At 36.3% G+C, this 21,579-nt stretch overlaps 1 protein-coding gene across 3 annotated transcripts in view; it reads left to right on the top strand.

The window, feature by feature from the left end:
- hipk2 (homeodomain interacting protein kinase 2) overlaps window positions 1-21,579 on the top strand; it is a 117,806-nt gene that overhangs the window by 7,346 nt on the left and 88,881 nt on the right. For 2 of the 3 annotated variants that reach the window (XM_006633762.3, XM_006633760.3), the window contains exon 2: window positions 18,674-19,754. In XM_006633762.3, coding sequence (XP_006633825.3) covers window positions 18,674-19,754 — 1,081 coding nt within the window. Of the gene's footprint in view, window positions 1-13,696; window positions 13,844-18,673; window positions 19,755-21,579 lie in introns of those variants that run through there. The other variant, XM_015353174.2, reaches the window with a different exon arrangement.

The raw sequence follows: 21,579 nt of genomic DNA, 5'->3' as shown, positions 1-21,579 counted from the left end.
TTCTGCTTGTTAGTTAGTCTTTGCTTTGTAACATTAATTGTTATTGAATTCAGGTGGATGAGCACGGCCTTCTTTGTGTGATATGCATTACAGCCAGCTTGTAGAAATCCTGGGGTCTGTTGTATTTGATTAATGAGTAGGAGACCATGATGCCACCATCAAAAACAACACTCTTTCTGCAATGCTACTGTAGTTACAGTAGTACAGTGTGTTGTCAGTGTCTGGCTTTATCGATCTGTCCAAATAAAAGCCTAGCCACGCAAATTGTCCAATGCCATTAGCATCTCATAACCTTAACTGAAAGGTTGATGAATCCGTGAGGGCAGTCCAAGTCCATTTAACCCTAGCTGAGGACAACCTACAAAGTGTAATCCTGCTTTGGAAAATAGGTGGAGAGAGGATGGAGCTTAATATGTTTTTTGTATAACTGAAAATGAAGTGACCCCCCTCCCTTGATGTTGACAGCGATCCTGTCAATCAGATAATTCTTATGACTTTTCCCCTTTCTTCTCTTTTGGTGTGTAATATGCTTGCTTATTTGTCTTCCTGTGGTTCTAGTGTGTTAATAAAGACTGTGTTGCTGCATAAAGATCAAAGTCACTCTTACAACTGTTTGTTTTGACGATGTTTCAGGATTCACAACCTTGTATATTATATGTATTGTAACAATTGAAAGACAATGAAACACATCAAAACTGCATTACTGTTTCCTGACCTTATTTAATTAGCATAACTATTAGAAAAAAAGAAACCAACATATAAAAAAAACATAAAAATCATACAGGAGTCACAGGAGTCATGTGAACCATGATTTCTGCATGTTTTCAGTCTTTTTCTTACTAGATGTAATAGAGATTTAGAAATGCCCTTATCTGCTTTGACAATTTTACAGTTCAACATTTGCTAAAAAGCAGGGGTTTCTATCCCTAACCCAGGAGAGACCAAGTCCTGTAGGTCTTATAGGTAACCATTAAATAAAAAGCTGACTTGTTAAAATTAGAGAGAGTTTGGAAATCCGAATATCCTTCCTCTCTGAAGGACCAGAGTTTCACTATCTACGTTATCAATATTTGAGTGTTCTCAGTTTTTAAACAGATGTGACTTAGGATGACCTATAAAACCACTGCCACAGCCATATATAATTATTTTAAATTATTTACTGAAAAAGCATGAATACAGCAACATTTTGAAAACCTGTGCCAGGACTTTGGTGAGACCCTGTTAATTGTGGGGGATATACAGTATATGGTGTTCTCAATATGGAAGGTACAGTAAATCCAGTAACATTATGCATGGATCAGTGCTTTTGACAATTATTGAATAAAGGATATCATTAATTACAGATTGTTTGAATTGGGGAAAAGAACAGCTTAAGCTGTATTTACTCATGTTGTGGAATTTCATGTGATTTCTGGTTTTACTATATTATTTCCAACTGTTAAAAGTATTTTTCTTTATAATAAAGGGATATTGATTATATTTCTGGGGCATAGTGCCCTTTTAAGTGGCTTCTTCTTCTGAATGTGTTTTTTTAATGGTAGTGCAGACTCTTGAATGGGGATTTTAAACACAATGCTCATCCATTAATAATGCTCATGAGAAGTTCACTTACCTTTTCTTGTTTCAAATGTGTAATAGAAACCTTCAAACCCACTTTTGCGTCCTATGTATTTAATGGTGGATTGCAAAAACGCCCCTCTAAATTAATATTTTGGTTTATTGCTCTCAGACTAAACTAAAACATATTTTAAGACTAAAATACATTCACACTCATTTGAACAGATTGTGGATGTATTGTTTTCATATTTATTCTTAACTGATCTGTTGAAAAGCTCATTTCCAACACTTTATTATATCTCTTTTGTTTTGATTTTCTTTTCACTTTATGTTTATTCATTCACAACACATATTGATCAGCTACAGTACATGAAACACTTTTTTTGCAAATTGGTACTGTATGTTGCATACAAGTAATGATCCTAACCTGATCATGTAAATGATATCAATTTATATTGTTTGACCACTTTCACTTTATATATACAAATTAAATATACTGTATAATTGTTTCTTTGAAATGCTATTAAGCAAGTGTAGTGTTTAACTTGGTGCAACTGAGAAATAGTTACTTTAGGTACCATCTGTATCAAATCAGCTGATGCATTATTGTTGCAAATCAACCAATGAATTTTCTTCAATGCCAATAAGGATATTTCACTATAATCTAATCTATAAACCACATAGCCTGTATTACGTTAATTTTATGATATTGTCATTATCAGTGCATCAGTTTAGTTTAAAATTAGGCATTTCCTCAGCCTGCATTTTATAGTTTACATATTAAGTACAATTATGTTATATTTATTACACATATTATATTATATGTATTTATTAAACATAATATTAAACCATTATGTACTTTGAGTTATTTATTTCAAACACTACATGCAGTGGCAACATTTTGTTTGTCTTGTAAAGCAGGAATTGAAAGTAGAACAACAGCATGGTAAGCTTGATCAGAGAAATGTATACCATCTGGAGTTGTCTTTGAAGATAAGAAGGCATTTTTGTTCAGATCTGTTTGCGAGAATTGTTATTGAAAGAAATAGTTCACAGGTGTGTTCTTACAGGGCAGGAAACAGATGGGAGTGTTTCAAGGCTCTGTAAGCTGAAATGACTCTTTCCTTAAAAACAATATGTTCTACCTGTTCCAGAGTGTATTGTGTGTATGGTTTTTTAATGTTCACGTCTTGTCACCTTTATAGTTCAAGAAAAACATTATCCAGTGTACACAAAGACACAGTGAGACCATGAAAAAAGCAATCAAGGGTGTCCAGCATGTTCTTTTTAAAAAATGGTTGTGAAAGACAAATTTAGAAAGGCATTTGAGAGAGTAAAGGAATTTCATATGAATTAAGAGTTGCCTTGTGGATTTGACTTATATATGAAAATGGGTACACTTTGGTGAATTTCAAACAGGATAGTTTGTTAGTCTTTGACATGAGCTCTGTTTTAGGAGCATCCTCTCAGACCAGCTATCAGTGCCTGTTTTGGTTTGGCAGGCACACTCTGATATGAGAAGACAAGTTTCAGTCCTAGCTCTGCTGCTTTGCAGTTTTCTGCAGTAGTGGGGGTGACATAGTGTTACTAAATTAAACCTTATGAAAACCATGCCACACTGCTGTACAAAAAGTGCTGAGAAGACTATAAAATGCTAATGTCTTCTCTGTACCTCCGCTTTTTGTAATGGTTCTTTATTGTTGTTGGCATTTCAGAGCCAAAGCACAGATGTGGTTAATCTCTTCTCTGTTTCTGTCCATTCTCAGTTCACCACATGTTACAGAAGGTTTAATTACATACCTTTTACAGTAAAGGCATTTTAATTTTTTTAATTTACACAAGAAATGCAATGCACATGTAGGGATCTTATCTAGTTAATGTTTTTTCAAGACTTCTGAACAGCCACTGAGCTGAGCAACAGCGCCTATAGGTCTGTGGGTTGATCTGTTCAATACATATCAAATTTCTTATGTTGACTGGAGGCATGATTGTAAAGGAATTATAGTGAGAAGATAAGTGACAGAGCAGCTTTCCAGTTTGCTTGCATTGCTGATAATAATATCTCATTCCTTTGTAACACTATTGCTAATATAAGACTAGTTAGCCTTGGCTCTCATCTTTATTGGAGGTTATAAGAAATGGTGTTATTGTCATTTATTTGTATTGTACTAGAACACACAGGGAACTGCATGCGGTCTACTCCTGGCTAATTTTATTCAGGCCAATGGCTTAGCCATTGCTTCACAAGAATAATAAAAACATAATTAATCTAAAGGAAAATATATTTTTCAAAACAATATATAAAGTTTGGTTCTTTCTCCTTCCTTTTGGAAATCTTTAAAATTGATTTTTATACCGATAAACTATTATAGTACTTAAAACTATAATAGTTTGAACAAACAGAATTGTTGTGGAGGGGTACTTAAAAGTATTTTAAACAATGACACCATTATGGATGTCAGTAAAGGACATTGGGATCACAGGTAAAAAAACATTCAGACAAAACAAAATGCCATTATAATCTTTAGTATTAACATAAAAATGTCCAAAAGGTTTAGAAATTGTATTTTCAATGGATACTTATTTAGGGAAAGTAAATTAAGTCACATATACAAACATAAAAATTGTTATATACAGTTGCTATTATGTACAGTACTTTGCTAATTACTAGTGTGAAACTGTTAGTCTAACGGCAGTATACAATGTACGAAACCGAACAAAGGAAAGAACAGTAGGAGCTGACTTTGATGTTTATGTGTGTATGCAGTGTATAGTGTGTGGGCTTCTGTTCATTCATATGCATGCTAGCGATGGTTGTATTTCTCTTGCTTAGTGCCAGATCTTTGCTTTCTTAGTCCTTTAACTAGGAAACAGAGCAGTTAGCACTGTACCGTAGTACTGTTTGAATAAGATCAAATAAAGGAATTTAATGCAGCTAATTTTATAAATAATGATGTTGATTTTTTCCTTTGAAGGACTGGCATCCAAGAAACCTACATTATAAGAGAGTTACTATTATTTAACAAAGTTTGGTTGGTACGTGAGATTATCTCTTTGTGCTGGGAGAGTTGCATTGTAGTTATATTGTGATGTAGTGCTCCCCCCTGTTTAGGATTAAAGGGTCTGTTCATCCCTCTTGCTTATTCTGTTCAGGAGCCCAGTTTATCTGTTTACTCATCTTAGAAAAGCCGGCGTGCAGTATGGCAGTGGTGCCATACTGCACGCCGGCTTTTCTAAGATGAGTTGTGATTGCCAAAGCTGATTTGGTTGCATAAAGCTAAAAAATATGTTTGCACTTCAGCCTTTAAATTTGATTAAACCTACAGTTGTGTGTTAAGAAGGTGAGCTTGCTATTTGTTAAAAAATAGATGGAGACCATACAAATAGTTGCTCTTGTAGCTTGTTTGGGTTCTGGTAGCTAATTGATTCGAGGATTTCTTCAACCATTTTTGAAAGAAGAGGAGGTGCCATTTTAAACTACGTGGGTGGTAGCTTGTTCCAGACTCATGCAATATTTTGTGTAAAAATACATGCCTCTTGTCCTAAGTTTTAAATTCACTTCCCTGTAGTTTCAGCTTACCCTGTACTTCATGTTTCAGTGTGGGTTTTGAAAAGGTTCATTGGGTTGATTTTCTCCATCCTTTGACGATTTTCAATACTTGCTCTGCTAAAAATGAAGAAAAACGTTTAGTTTCTTTGGTCATTAAGGCATTCCTTTAAGCCTAAGAATGTGTTACGTCACTCTTTTCTGGACTCAGCTGCAATATCTCTATTGTTATGTTACTTTATAATGTGGTTTTCATTGCTTCCTTACATTGTCTAGATCTAACAGATGTGAATGATTTGTAAATGATTTGTCAACATAAATGGGATTTAATATACAGTCTGATTTTAGGGAAATTAATGAAACAGCCCGAGTATTGTGTTTTAATCAGTCTCTCATTTTGATTGTGAAGTTTAAACCAGCCTATGCTAAATGAGTTTTGAAGTGTTTTATTTTTTTATTTTCTTACTCTAATTGTTGTTGTTGGCTAGTCCTGGCTCCCATGATAAAATACTGTGTGATGTTTGTGAAAAATAGGAACAGTAAATTTTGTTAGACTACAGTTGCTCGTCTGTCCCGTTCTCGGGAAAATGTAGACCTCCTGTTCCTGACCTTTCACAGATGGCAGGTACAGAGACATGGCCGGCTGAAAATAAAAGGGCTTCAGAGTCCAGAGGCACTACGGCATCATTTAGTTATACAGCACTGGGGGGAAAAAGATGGAATAGATTGAATAGCTTTGATGGTCAAACCTTTCTGTAAAGATATTGGTGGTTTGGAGTGTGTCATCACATTAATCAGTGGCCTGGACTACCTTTAGCTGAACCATCGGCATTTTTGCCTGCTAGCTGAGAGGTCAAGGGGTTCTGCCTTTCTCACATTTTAGAATGGATCATTAACATAACTGCTGGTCACGGCTTGCTGACTGTTCCTAAAACAGAGCTGAAGCACTTTGCAAGCCGTACTAATTCAAAAAATGGAGTGTTCAGATAAAATGGACACAAACTTGAGGATTTATGATTACAGAGTTGTTTTCTTCTGTGTTTCTGTGTGTTCTGTACATGGAAACGATGTCTTGCAGTGAAATGTCAATTGCTTAATGAGTCTGTGAATTACATTACTTTCATCGAGCCTAAAGAATGTTTTTTTTGGCCGAGTTGTTTATCTTTGGTCAGAAAACAAGGAAGAGCCAGACCTGGCAAGTGCCCATTCATTTGATATGTAATAGTTTTATTGCCTTTTTTTATTGGGTCAAAAACAAAGCAGACGCATAATGGCTAGGTGCAAAAATAATAAAACAAGGCTTCTATGAATTCAAAAACATACAAAACAAATTTTACCTTATAAATGTATCTTTGAATACAGTACTAGTCTGTAAATACTTTGACTGGAAGTTGTTTTTTTTGTTGTTATTGCGTTAGCAGGTGGATTAATTTATTTCTGAAGTAATGGATGCACCTTTTCTCTGTCCTGTCTTGCTTGTATGGTGATGATTGATGTGTGGAAACCACAGATAGCAGTCTTAGATCAGACCAGCCCCTGGCATCTTTCTTTCATACTCTCATAGGGCAGCTACCCCTGACTTTTCTTTGAACATGTCAACTTCAGTTCAGGTTTGGATCGTGCTCTCTCTAGGGGTTCATCTTTAGTTCATGGTCATAATGCATAAGTTATTTTCTGTCATAAGCTGCAAACATTTGGGGAATTGTGTGCAAAGAAAAAAATATCCAGGCAAAGGGTTTCTGTGTGCTGAGATTCAGGATTAATTACATATGGGCTCACTAGTCCTTGGTGATTGCATCTTGGCTGCTTTGTGTTCTGAGAAAGACAACACAGTTGATGTTTCTCACTGCTTCAGAAGGGCTGAGAAAAGGACAGCGTCTGGCCTTTGATTTATATGAAAGAATATATGTGTCCTTTGATAGTACAGGGTCGTTATTTTTAGTTGACTTAATTTGGACTATGAGGGAGCTACATGAGGAAATGATTACAGAAAGATAGTTAAGCTTCAAGAACTGTTTCAGCCACCACTCCTTAATATATCCTTGATATCTGAGCAATTTTGTACTGCAAATGTATGCTTTATAAATTTCTATTAATATGCATACATTGTGTCATGTAGGTTAAATCGCCACAGTAGCTCTAAGCATGAAATAGTATATACGGATGGCTCTGCTCTCACTTTTGGTCCTTGTATATCAGAAGTGTGAAGCAAGAGAGATAGCATGATGACAATATTTTGTTTGTTTCTACTGTGCTTGGGGGTAGAATTAACTAATTCTGTCTCAATTAGAGGGGCTGTGGTCATCTGTGTACAGGTTTTCCCTGAGAACTGACACCTTTTGGGGTGACCTGTACAGAATGAGAGCCCTGAAATATGGCCCAGATCCAAGATGACAATGTTAAGGACACCCACATCTTTACTAGGTAAGAGTTTGTACTGATTGTGGTATAATGGGACTAAGCCACTTCCTATTTCTCATTTAAAAAGTTAATCCTAAATAATAATCTTTGAATAAATCCAGGATTTACTATCATCAGACATGTACAGTTGCTTTAAAAAAAATCAGACCCTTCTTGATATCCCTGGTATTATTTTTTGTTAAAATACAAAATGATGCATACAGTTTTTTCAATTTAATATTTTATTCAAAGCTCAAACTGAATATTTCTAAGGGCAACATACATTATATTAAATTATAGCAAAAGCTAAAGAGAAAAAAGTAAAGTCTTGCAAGTCTTGTTAGGTAAGTACCAACTTTGCACAGTGACTTGGTGCAGTTGTTGTCCATGCTTTTTGGCAGAATAGCCAAGCTCTCTCCAGGTTAATATAACTACAAAATATACCTATTTTTAGTCAAAATAAAATGTAGAAGGCTGTTTTATGTCTGGCTTATCTAAAAGGTTTGCCACATCTTGAATATGTTACAAATTCAGGAGTGTGTACCAGGTGTGTGGTTGCTTTATTTGTGTTATTATATATAGCATATTTTTTTCTTTTTTGAACACAAATACAGTACATTTTCCAATGCTAGTTGTCACAAGTTTTACTTTGCTCTCTGGTTGTACTATGTTAGAAGAGAAGGCTTTAGTCCAATAACTGGCCTTCAAAATAGCAGGTAGACATTAAGTAATGGTTTAACTGCATGAAAAAAGTAACCTCTCTTAACAACTGTGGGAAACCCTGAGTATTCAGTATTATATGGCACTTGGAATTTATTTATGCTCTGGTCCTTCAACAATCCGCAGACATACTGGTTGGTTAATTGACTTCTGGGAAAACTGTCCCGGTTGTGAGTATGTGTCTGTGTGCGCCCTGCGACTGGTGTCTTATCCAGGGTGTTCTCTGCCTTGCACCTATTGCTTGGGGGGAAAGGCTCTGAGACCCCTCAACCTTAAATTGGTTAAAGTTATTAGAAAATGGATGGATATCTGTTTAAGTGGTTTTTTTTTTACAGCAACAGTCACTTTGTCTTCTAAATATTCCTACTTAACAGGCTAAACACTGTAGCTCAATTAAAAGTTCAAGGGCGGCTGTTCTAACTTTTTCCATTCTGCGTCAGCTTACACAATAGCCTGATTGAAATGCTTTATATGGTGAGCAGTTTTGGCCAGGAATATGTAAGTGCTCTATATTACAGTAACTGCATTAATGACATTTACCTGCTGCGGCCTACAAACAGGCACATTTTGTTTGCTTATTGGCTTATGGCAAGCTTATCAAAGTCATTTTTATTGCAGAATGAAACTTCCCCCATTTAGTATTGTGCACTAGGCACAGTCACAATACTGCTGAGTACTACCTGGATCAGTAGAATACATTTAACTTCTGTTCATGTTTTGATCAATTTAAATGCAAATCCAGTCATAGGAAGCAGTAATATCTTGTGGTCGTCTGTGCGTTGCGTTTCAGTACTGTGGTACCAATGATCAGTTTGTGCATTCTTGTTCTGTCTTTAAACACCTGTTTTGTTTTCTTTTTTGATGGAGGCAATGAAGTGTTTCCTTTTTGAGGCAGTGTACTTTAAAGGCTTTTTATCAACTTTATCATGTGCAGTGTCATTGTATCATTCATACGGTTTTAGTGTCTGAACGTGATAAATACATAAATCGCCAAAACGTCTTTTGAAGTGTAAAGCAGGTGAAACCAAATGTTTTGAAGAAAAGGAGAGACTTTGCTTTTCACATTACACATTAGCTTTTTGGGTCTTTATTAATATGTGATGGTTACCAACATTTTTAAATTATGCAATAGCGTAATTTACGACATTTGGTAATGCACTTTGTCTAATGTCATTGTCATTTTTCTAATGTTGGGTTAATGTTCAATGGGAGATAAATGTTTAAAATATTTGTCATGCACACAGTGAATATGTCAGTTCCAGTAATATGTATTTTTCCATTACATTTCAAGTGTTTACCTCACAATGTAGTAATCCCAGGTTTTTCTTTTGTCATTTGCTTTCTAATTCATTTGCAGTTGCAGTTTGGTGTCAATGTAGATTATCTGGGGCATTATACAACAATAACTAAAACAGGTTTCTGTACTCTTTTAATACGTTGTTACACAATATGAGAGGAAGAAAGGATAGTAGTCAGCTTTGTCAAATATTACTTATATTAGTAACTTTTAAAAATTTATTAAGAGTGTTTAAAATTGCAAAATATACAATTAGAACAAAGACATCCTGGCTCTACAGTTACTGTACATGCCTGGTTACTAGTACAAAGTTATCTAATTAATAGAAGGTGTAAAATGTGTTCACATTGTATTCTTGAGAGGAAATTACAGATTTCACAAGCTAATAGAGTACTCCTTCTTTCTTTTTCATAACAGCATGCATGTCTTTGTTCCATTTTAACCCCGAGTTCAATCTAAATGTGAGATATAGCACTTATTTCCTTAGGCCAGTTTTTCATTTGAAGACGTACTGTATTCCAGGTAGCATAATCTTCCTTATCTCTTTTAATATCGTTTTTTGCAGTATGTGTAAGGTGGTGTTTCGGCATGATGCTTGCATAGAATTTCCTTGTAGTTGCTACATACAGCTTATATACTGTACAGATTGAATGTTATTGAACTTTTATTTTTGCTTGTAATGTCTGACGAGGTTCGACATGCCACCAAAATCCCAAAATTCCCCAAATCCTCAGACTGTCCCCTTCAGTAACACCTGTTGTCTGAAAGAAAGGTTTGATCTTGTTGTGATTAAGAGGCTGCTTAATTGTTGAGACATTAAGGAAATCCTGTTGCCAGTCTGTTCTTAATTAATACTTTGCAACCATGCTACCGTGTATGTTGTTTGCCTTCGAGTACACTTCTTCAGGTTTTATTGTTCACACTGTGTGCCTTTGTGGTTTTTGCATACCGTATTACTGAACTCTTTTGATGTATTGTGAACTACTGCAGTGAACGGTAAACATGATGGTCTATTTAAACATATAATTTCAGGCATAGTAATGCTTTAAAACAGAATAGGTAGGTATTTATAATATCATTAAACAATGTATAGTCATTTTTTAAAATGTAAATGAATCTGCCTTGCAATTGTAATGTTAACATTCTGGAAGGTGGGGCAGGTTCTCTTATATGGAAATTAAAATCTGATAACACCATATAAAACTCAAGAAGACTCTTCTACACTTAGAGTGAAATCATTTTGAGCTTTCAACTACTTTCAAATGTGTGTGATACAAATTTGCCAAAATTGCTTAAAACTATGAATCCACTCTGTCATAAGGTTCCAAATTTCTGCACATCATATCCAGTTAATAAATAGCACTATTTTAAGGAAATACATTTCCACATAAGGGTGAAACTCAAGATTCTCAAAATAATAATGTCAACTGAACCTTTTTGTTCTGGAACTGTTCATTTTATATAAAGTTTAAAAATCTGGGATACTATATCTTAAAGATTTCGTTTGTAAAAAGGATAGCTAAAACAGCCGCTGTTGTTACCAGCCTATAAAAGCATATATGTAGTGTGTAATTAGCAATTAGCAACTAGCAGTCCAAGCTCAGTAAATAAATGGAATCATAAAAAACTATGAAAAAATAACAATTCAAAGAACAATGTTTTAGATTGTTTAAAGCTACTTTTACCCATTGATAATTGTGCTTTGAAAAAAGTAAACCACTGCATAAAAAACATAAACTACTCTGTAGTAGACAGAAATGCATGATTCGTCTACTAGTAATAAGATGAGGTGGAAAATGTAAAACTCGGAGGTAGTCAGTAGCTGTACCGGGGCTGCAAAAAAGAGGGACTGCTCAGCCGTGCTCATGAGGACTAGATTGCCATGTTGGTTTCATGATTTTTGTTCTGCTCATTGTGTGACACCTTCTTATAAGTTGTAACTGGGATGCAAATCAAATGCTTAGCAAAAACAAAAAAAATGTGCAATTGGTCGTTCTTGGTAAAGGAGAACAGTAACCAAAACCTGGTGTTCACACAAAATTCAGTGTCTTTTCAGTACAGTAATTGGCTAAGGATCTGCGCCTGTGACTGGAAGGTTGCCGGTTCAAATCCCGCGGCCGGTAGAGGAATCCTTCTCCGTTGGGCCCCTGAGCAAGGCCCTTAACCCTAACTGCTCCAGGGGTGCCATACAATGGCAGACCCTGCGCTCTGACCTCTAGCTTCTCTCCCTGTCTGTGTGTCTGTGTCTCCATGGAGAAAAGCTGGGGTATGCGAAAAGACGAATTCCTAATGCAAGAAATTGTATAGGGCTAATAAAGAAACATTATTATTATTACATTAATTCAGACCCCTCTGTCCAGACACAACAACTCTACACTTAAAAGCAGTTATTTCACAGCTTACTTGTTTCTTGTGAGGTTTAGATTGCTGTCACTTTGTCTCTCTCAAAGCTGTCAAAGCTGCCACTTTGTCTCTCTCAATGGGTACAGGTCTGAAATTGGTCTTGTCAAGTCTGGTGTCCCCCAGGGCTCAATACTGGGCCCCTTGCTCTTCAGCATTTACATGTTCCCACTTGGTCAGCTTTTAAGATCACATGGCCTCAGCTTTCATTTTTACGCTGACGATACTCAAATATACATCCATACCAAACCCGACACTGATGTGGCTGTCTCTATTCTATCTAATTGCATCTCTAACATAAAAATTTGGATGACTCAAAACTTCCTTCATCTTAACTATGACAAGACTGAAGTCATGCTTATTGGTACCCCCCATCAACTTCGTAAAGCCAGTCCTGTAACCCTGTCTGTAGATGGCTCTGTACTTGAGCTTCAATCAAAATTGAAAAACCTTGGGGTTATATTCGATTCTGGCTTAACATTCGACCCACATGTACAGCATACTGTCAAAACATCTTTTTTTCACCTTAGAAATATCGCAAGACTACGCCCTATGCTATCATTAACTGTGGCTGAAAAGCTGATCAACATATTTGTATTCTCTCGAATTGACTACTGCAATGCTCTGCTCCCTGGGGTATCTAAATCTACTCTGAACAAGCTGCAGTATGTCCAAAATTCAGCAGCCAGAATCCTGACGAGGTCTAGTGCAAGTGTTCACATTACTCCTATCCTGGAGTCCTTGCACTGGCTTCCGGTCAAATTCCGCATAGACTTTAAAATCCTCATGCTCACCTACAAGGCTTTACATGGCTTGGCACCTCAATACCTGTCTGAACTTTTATCGCCCTACTCCCCACCTCGCAACCTCCGCTCTTCAAATTCTGCCCTCCTTACTGTCCCCCAAGCCCGTCTACATTGTATGGACGACAGGGCCTTCTCCTGCTATGCCCCCAAGCTCTGGAACTCTTTGCCCAAGGATATTAGAGAGTCACCTTCTCTAAACTCCTTCAAATCCAGACTCAAAACCTACTTCTTCAGAAAAGCCTTTACTTAACTGGTTCCATTCTTCACCCCTCTGTTCTTCTTAATACCATCTTCCACGGTCTCCTCTATTGTTATTGTTGTATTGTTGTAATTATAATTGTGTCCTGTCTTGTGAAATTTTCTTATTTATTGTTGTAGTCTTCTTATTTATTGTTATTTTCATCCTGTAAAGCGCTTTGAGAAGCCACCTTTAAAGGTGCTATATAAAATAAAGTTTATTATTATTATTATTATTAGATTATCAATTATCTTTTATTTTGTAAAAACTGTTACAGTTAATACATCACCAGGTATGTATAATCATTATTCAGACTGAACATTCAGGATTCCTAAGTGAAAATAGAATAATTTAAAACAATCAAAGGATAATAAAGAATAAGAAAAATAAAAGTATATTAGGCCATGTGTTACTTAGAGTTTTCAGCATTGCATTGCAGTGTTTAACAGTTGTGTCATGTAAATAGTGATATAACCTAGACAGGTAAATAAATAACTTGAACAAATTCTGATAGTTAAGCATTATTAATCTTTGAGCCAACTCTTGAAATAGAAACAACTGTTTTTTTATTTGTCTTTACTTCAGTGAATTTTAGGTATGGAAGTGCTGACACTGCTTGTCGGAATGCAGTGACCCATTGGCAATTGTCTCCACTTGTACAGGTGTTTTGCTAGCTGTTTTCCTTGACAGTGATGTTGCTGCCATGTAACTTCAGTGTATGTTCGTTGTATCTTCAGAAATGAAGTCTGGAAAGGAGCACGATTTGCCTAGACCCCGGAACATGTCCTGAGCATATTTATTTTAGCAGTTATTAAAGCTATTCCAGAATACATGTCCTTTTTTGACAGGATAAGTGAACACCTTCTGAACTGTGATTGGTGAGTGATGCGTTACCAAAATGTAGTGGAATAAATCCTCTTCTCTGCACATTGCAGATGATTCATGCTAGTGTGAAAAATGCTTGAGATGAGAAAGACGTTTAAAGTTGCCCTTAATCTGTCTGAAACTGAAATCTTCAGATGTAATGTTTTTAATAGATTGTTTCAATGATTCTCCAATGCATCATAATTTCATAGCCTTTTTAAAATGTTGGTATTCTGCTGATTATTAATCCATCATCTTAAAATAAATGCTGCAGTAAGTGAATAGCATTATCACTTTCCCTGCCATTACAAAGTGAGCACCTTATCTGACCAAAGGGGTATTTTGAGCAAATCTGGAAAAATTAGTAGAATTAACAGAAACAAACTGAAACTAGAAAAATATAGAGGAACAGTTTTTTCCCCCCTTCATCACACTAGTTTTATCACCATAGGTACAGTATGTCAGATCTTATTTTTTCATTTTGAATCTTTTTAAAGAAAATGTATTTTTAATTTAATATTTAAATCTAATTGGTTTGGAGGTTTAAGATTACTAACACCAAGCATCTTTTTATGGTGTTATAAATTCCACTGCACTGTGGATACAATTTAGCACCTGATGTGTGTAGCTGTCATTAAAGTTAAGCCTGATTTAACAATCATCTGCATTTCCTGTTTCCTATTACCAATTACACATCAATTCAGTACTTGGCCAGAAACAGTGGTGCCTTTTTTCAGATTTGATATTCTTTAAAAATAGCACTGATCAGATATCTATTCAGAAGACAGATTGTTGCAGTTCCATTTTGATTTGTGCAACAAGAATACAAATGCCAGCAAGCAAGTGCAAGCAGCAAATCATGAACAATTCTGACAGATTATTACTACAGTCCTGTTATTTGCATCCATTTGAAAAGATAAGCAAAACGTTTTAGAGCATGACATTAAGGGCAGAGTCAGTTCTTTGCTCACATTAAAAAGTACATTTAAAATACCATGTAAATTGATGGCAGAATTACGCATTGGGATTTCAGTGCTGAAGATCTTGATTGCCCAGCATAACAGTCATATCAAAGAATAAACAGAGTGTGGTGTTTCTTTTCCTAAAGTAGAGCAGCATAGCAACGTGGTTTCTGGAACCGTTGTGCAGAACATTTAGAGAAAATAAAGTTCATCAGTGTAAACTCGGGAGTATTCAGTATTTCACTGCATGCAGTTGCGGTTTAAATGTTATGCATATTAGAAAACTCAATAATACAAGGCAATTACTGAACTATGTACAGTTTATATCTTAATAAATGATATTACTACGATGGCAGTTAGCATTCCTGTCTCTCAACTTTTCAGTCCTGTTGTTCTCCAGCATGTTCACATGGGTTTTCAGCTAGGTGCTCTGGTTTTAATATGACTGAAAATATTTTTTTTGCATGACAAATTGTATTTAATAAATACGTTGACTATAATAAATATTGGTGCTGTTGTTAATGCTGTTTTAGTTTTCACTTCTGTTTATGTATTTTCTTAAAGTGCTTTGAAATTAGACAAGTAAAAAATACAATGAAATACAATAAAATATGGCAATATATAAACCTCCAACATAAACATATGCCATTTTAGACAGGTTTATTGAAACTACAAAAAATGACTAGACCTCCACTGAGAAAAAGATCCCTATTTTGTGAAAAATGAATCCATTTGGAACAATAATGCAACAGTTGGTACATTTTGGGCCCTTGGAGACAATGTTGTGCACTCTTATAGAATATATAGAATTATAAAAAACATGTATGTGTCCCAAAATGACAAGGTATCTGGAACACAGAATCTTGAGTAAGTACAAGCTCTGTTGGTGAGGGTTTCCTCAGAGCAATGCTGGGGGATTGGTTTTCGTTGTCAATGAAAGGACTATTATCCATTGTAGTACAAAGACGAGTGATATGTATGTAATAAGAGATGACATGTTGACCCTTTTACTGAATTAAGAAAACATTTATTTTGTGATTTGGAAAATGTTTGAAAAACAATTGTTAAAAGTCACTGTCCCTTGAGTGTCTCGTGGCATGTATTGTGCAGCCATGTTCTGTTGGTTCATGTATTGCTTGCTTATAGGAAGTTGTTGACTTTGTTCCTTAGGAAGAGTGAATGCTTTCAGTTGTATGGTCAATCCATCGGTGTTCAAACTGCATTTGTTTTTCTAGATATCCTTGCTAATGACTTTCCTAGAATGTTATAAACATCTTAAGTTTAAATTATTTTTAGCATATTGTCCCAGCAAAGGAAAATAATAATCCACAGTGACATCAGGCTCTGGTAGCTTAAGTGATTATCACAGCAACTCGCTCCTAGTAGCCCCGTGGCTATTCTTTATGATGTGCTGAATTACGGCTGTGGAAGACAGGTTGTAACCTATTTGAAAAATAGCACAAACACAGCTTGGCTCATAACAGTATGATATGTGGGTACAAGAGAGAGGTGCACAACAGGAGTCCCTCCACTGCCCTCTGTGGTCTTAATCAGCTTGCTTAGCCCTAAAACGGTACAGCAAAATCCAGGAGCATTAAGGTTAAGTCCAGATGAAAGAAAATATAGTGGCATGCATCCACGCTCTACCTTCTGTCCACTGTTGGGCAGTCAGCCAGATAAAGCAATTTAGGAGGAGGCTGGATTTATATTTACTCTAATAACTCTGAAGTACAGTTAATGAAGAAGGAATCTGACTGTGCCTCTACTTTTTCCCCATGCCAGTGCTCAGCATGTTGTCCATCTTACTCCTTCCATCACCCCTTCTCATTAATTAGCTTGGTGTGTCTGAACTGATAAGTATGAATCTTAACCCCTGCCTTTCTAGCATGTGCCAGAGAAAACAGCATTTCCTTTGTGTGTGGCTGAGTAATACTTGATTTATCTTCAGTGCTAAACCAAAAACAAATATTAATTGGGGTAAAATTAATCAGATTCTGCTAAAAGAACAAAAAAGTTGTAGGAAGTGAAAAAATTAAACACTTGCAGTAGGTAACAGATCTTACCCAGGAACATTTTAATGCAGAGCATTTGTCTGTTCCAAACTCTCTTTTCCATGTGGTCCTTTTTCTCCAGCTTTTTCATGTAATCCTGACCATTAAATGTGTGTTTTTGCAGACTTTAACTTGTTGAATTTTATTATTGTTGTGGCAGTTGTGCTATATGCTGAAGATGCACTTGAACAAATTACAGTGTGTTACTAATTTTTGTATCTACAGTACAGGTGATTTAAATGGATATTCACACTCTTAGTTTGAATGCTTACAGATAAAATTCCTTTTTCAAAACCTTGTTTTTGTTTCGTTACACAGTTAATTAATCAATGTAGGCTAGTAGATATAAACTTTCAAGATCAAGCCTGTGTACTTCTATAAATTTCTGTCTGACTGAAACTCAGCTGCAGGTGGTTTTTGTTCATTTCTAGGGGTGTTCAAAATGGTTCCTTTTGGAAAAATCCCCCACATCTTGAGGTGCATGAAAAGGATGAGTGCTTTGTGTTTACTTTTGAGGAAGGATTCTGACTCTTCTAAGGCAGTGTTTTATTAAGAATACTGATTTAGTTATGGCTTGCAGGAATATTTTTAAGCTGCCATATTTTTCAAAGTTCAGGGTTTTATTGTTTTTTTGTTTGTGTCTGTTTTCTTTGGTTTCCAAGATAACATCTTAGAAATCCAACCTAATAGTGCTTTTGCTGTAAAGATAACAAGCAACATTCTATAGTTGGGGATGCACAAGAGACCTCTTTTGTTCATTAGGTCTTTGTAATCATTCCTGAGAGGTCACATAACTACACATAAGCCTCCATAGTAGTACATTTGCATTCTTTTCTTACAAGGTTGTATTTTTATCTGCCAAAATGTGCTTCCTGTTCTCTCTGTATCACCTGTACAGAGCACATAAGTTGTGTTTCATGTGTGCTTAAAATTGTTGCAGTTTGCTGTCCCTAGTGGGCTTTTGGAAGTATTCACAATAAAATGCAAAGGCTCCTTTTATGTTCTTATAATATAGATGTTAAACGGCACAAACGCTTAACTTCCTACCTGTAGCCACCCACTCACTTTCAGTCTGCTTTTCCCATGTAGATGTGTAGTGAGATACAAACACATCAGAGCAAGCTAATTCTCAGCCCTGTCCCACCACCCTTTAAGGTGTAGTAGAATAATACTCACATTTATGTGTTCCATTTTGCATGGTCATCCTGCAGCTTTTAATTTTATTAGAGTTTTCTTTATCGGAGAATTAAGTAGTCCTGGAGAGCTGCAGGCTAACTCACAGAAGTGCTCTATGAGTATTTGGAAATGTGTATTTATAAAATGATGCAAAAATACCATTGGAACCCTTTAAATGCAATACACCGTTTTGTCAGTGCATGTTTCTTATTTTTATCTTCTTTTTCCATCTGTAGTTATTTAAAGTTGATACAGAAATATGAAGGTTAGATGTTTTGCTAACACAGGCAGTCTTATAAGAAATGTTTACATATCCGTAAGCCTTTATTGCAAAGAAAACTGGTTTTCTTTAATTTTCTTCAGTTTTCTGTTTGAATTACATTCACATTCAGAGACTGCCAACTGCTGTAAATTAAAATAATTGAGATTTAAATATTCTCAGGGGTTTTAAAAGTAAACACTTCATATATCAATACATGATGACTGAATGAATAATGCATCGTATTTCAGTTTGAAATGATAACCTCATAACCTCAGGCAATGCCTGGACTGTTTGCACTGTTGTAAACTTTGTGTTCCAATTTAAGAAAACAAGTGAGGTGTACTGTTGTGTTTCATGTCTCACATTCCTGCTTCACTTTATGTTTCTTTTCAGGTATGGCCTCGCAAGTGCAGGTATTCTCCCCTCACACACTTCAGTCAAGTGCCTTCTTTAGTGTGAAGAAACTGAAGGTGGAGCCAAGTTCTAACTGGGATATGACAGGGTATGGCACACATAACAAAGTCTACAGCCAGAGCAGTAAGAATATACAAGCCACTCAGGTGGCTGTCAACGCCTCCCTCCAAGTAGCCAACTCTACTCTTCCTTACGAGCAAGCTGTCATCTTCCCAGCTAGTACCGGGCACATAGTGGTCACCTCAGCCAGCAGTACTTCTGGAGCAGCGGGGCAGTTGTTAGGAGCTGGCCACAACCTGACCCGTCGCAGCACAGTGAGCCTGCTGGATACCTACCAGAAATGTGGGCTTAAGCGCAAAAGCGAGGAGATTGAGAACAACAGCAGCGTCCAGATCATTGAAGAGCATCCGCCAATGATTCAGAACACAGCCAGCGGGGCCACTGTCGCTACGGCCACCACCTCCACAGCAACTTCCAAGAACAGTGGCTCCAACAGTGAGGGGGATTACCAGCTGGTACAACATGAGGTACTCTGCTCCATGACAAACACCTATGAAGTCCTGGAATTTTTGGGCCGGGGCACCTTTGGGCAGGTGGTAAAATGCTGGAAAAGAGGCACCAACGAGATTGTGGCCATCAAGATTCTGAAGAACCACCCATCCTATGCCCGGCAGGGCCAAATTGAAGTCAGCATCCTAGCCAGGCTGAGCACTGAAAGCGCCGATGATTACAACTTTGTCCGAGCTTATGAGTGTTTCCAGCACAAAAACCACACATGCCTGGTCTTTGAGATGCTGGAGCAGAACCTCTACGACTTTCTCAAGCAAAACAAGTTCAGCCCTTTGCCACTCAAGTACATTCGACCCATCTTGCAGCAGGTGGCCACCGCTCTTATGAAGCTCAAGAGTCTTGGGCTCATCCATGCAGACCTCAAGCCTGAGAATATTATGCTGGTGGACCCAGCTAGGCAGCCTTATAGAGTCAAGGTGATAGACTTCGGGTCAGCAAGCCACGTCTCGAAAGCAGTGTGTTCCACATACCTGCAGTCCAGATACTACAGGTAGGGTCTCATGGGATTTTATGTTAAACACCATTGTATCAGATGTGTATCTGCCAACTGTTTCAACATGGGTTTGGTAGCTGTATGTTTGAATTTCTGCTTACTGTATATATAGCTTTCCAGTATTCATAAAATAATGGCTTTAAATTCATTAAGTGAAATAAAAATGTGCCATTAATAAGTGGCAAAGCAAAATATTTAAGGAGCACAACAAATTGTACAAGGAGATAATGTGGCCTGTTTGGCTTGGTGGGTAGTGTATTTTTCATCCAGGTATCTCATCCTGTGATTATTTCAATTACCTCCTTTGTTAATAAAGGATATGGGGATTCCTACCCTTGTAAATTATATTTATAAAGTATTTTATTATTTTATTAATAAAATATTTTATTAAAAGACAGCATAGAGTGAGCTTTTCTTCTTTCACATGCATCATGTTTAAATTTTATCAATACAATTTTAGAAATTCTAATATTTTGCTGAAGGACAGAGGTTAGAAACATTTCAGAATATTGCCATTGGGATTCAAATGAATAAGGTACATCATGCATACATACTCGGGGCTTTGGCCCTTTTAGGTGCAGGGTCAGGACCACCAATTCCAGTTCTTCAGTGCCAATTCCCAATTCCATTTTCTTGTTTATATTCAAAGTGGGAATTGAGCATGCTAGACTGGAATAAACTCCAACCCTGGTAGGTGATGATTAACACTTTTTTAAAATTATTTGCTTACATTGTTTAATATGATTAGGGTTCAATATATTGTTTTTTTAACTGTAAAGTTGGTGGTCACTGTCCTCATTTGTGTGTGAAAACCAAGTGTGCTTTTCCTTCCCATGAAAGTGCTGTAAAATACAAACCTTTGCTTTGTTGAACTTGCTAAGAAATCAGCTATTTCTTGTGTTTAATATGCTGAAACAGCCATACAGTATGTGTTCTGCTTTGAAGATTAAAGAGAACATGTTTATTATGTTTTACAATATGGAATAGTTCTGGGAAGAAAACACCTGGGAAATATGTACTATAAAATAATTTGTTTAGAATAATTTAAGAAAAAGTGTTTCTTGTTTTTTTTATAAAAGACAGCTAAAAACACCTTCATTTAATAGTGATTATGAACATAGCCAGGGGTTAGTTCAGGCCTGGTTTCAGTTTCCTAGGGGACATAAATTAAAGGTCGAGTAGACTTCTTGTGTAATGTGTGCCTGTAATCTACACTGAACATTTTAGATAAATGAATTGTTGGTATGGATTTTTTTTATATTAAGATCAACGCGGTTATAGTGAAAGTGTCTGATTTGTTTGTTCCATATTTTTGGATGTCAGCATCTGGTTGAAAACGTATCGTAACCTAGTAGCGAGTAAACATTTTCAGTTCATTTTTTAAACCTACAGTACTTTTGTTTGCTGCAGATACTGAAATGTGGTATATGTATAAAGCATAACAAGACTATTTGTACTTGGTTGTTTTGCTGATCAGTTGTTTTGCTTGATTTATACATACAGTAACAGAATACATGCAGGTATTTTTGAATTAATGGTTAATTTAAAATTCCCTTCCAAGTTTCTCACAGTTCACAGTGAATACCAATGCGCCCTGGCAGGCAAACTGGTCTCTACAATAGCATGATCTTCTGTAACTGGGGAGGTGCACTAATCTCTGAACTGGGCCAGCAAAAAACAATGCACTATGTATCGGGAACATACAGTTCACCTTTCAAATTCTTTTTCCTTGTAATACTTCAGCTCTACTACAAAAATACTGAAATTCACTAGAAATAATTCCCTAATATCAAGGACGTATAGGAAATCCTCCTGGAATGGA

Source organism: Lepisosteus oculatus, chromosome 7 (genome assembly GCF_040954835.1).
Source record: "Lepisosteus oculatus isolate fLepOcu1 chromosome 7, fLepOcu1.hap2, whole genome shotgun sequence".
NCBI lineage: Eukaryota > Metazoa > Chordata > Actinopteri > Semionotiformes > Lepisosteidae > Lepisosteus > Lepisosteus oculatus.
Note: the sequence above shows the minus strand (reverse complement) of the source record. Positions and strands in the feature narration are given on the sequence as shown.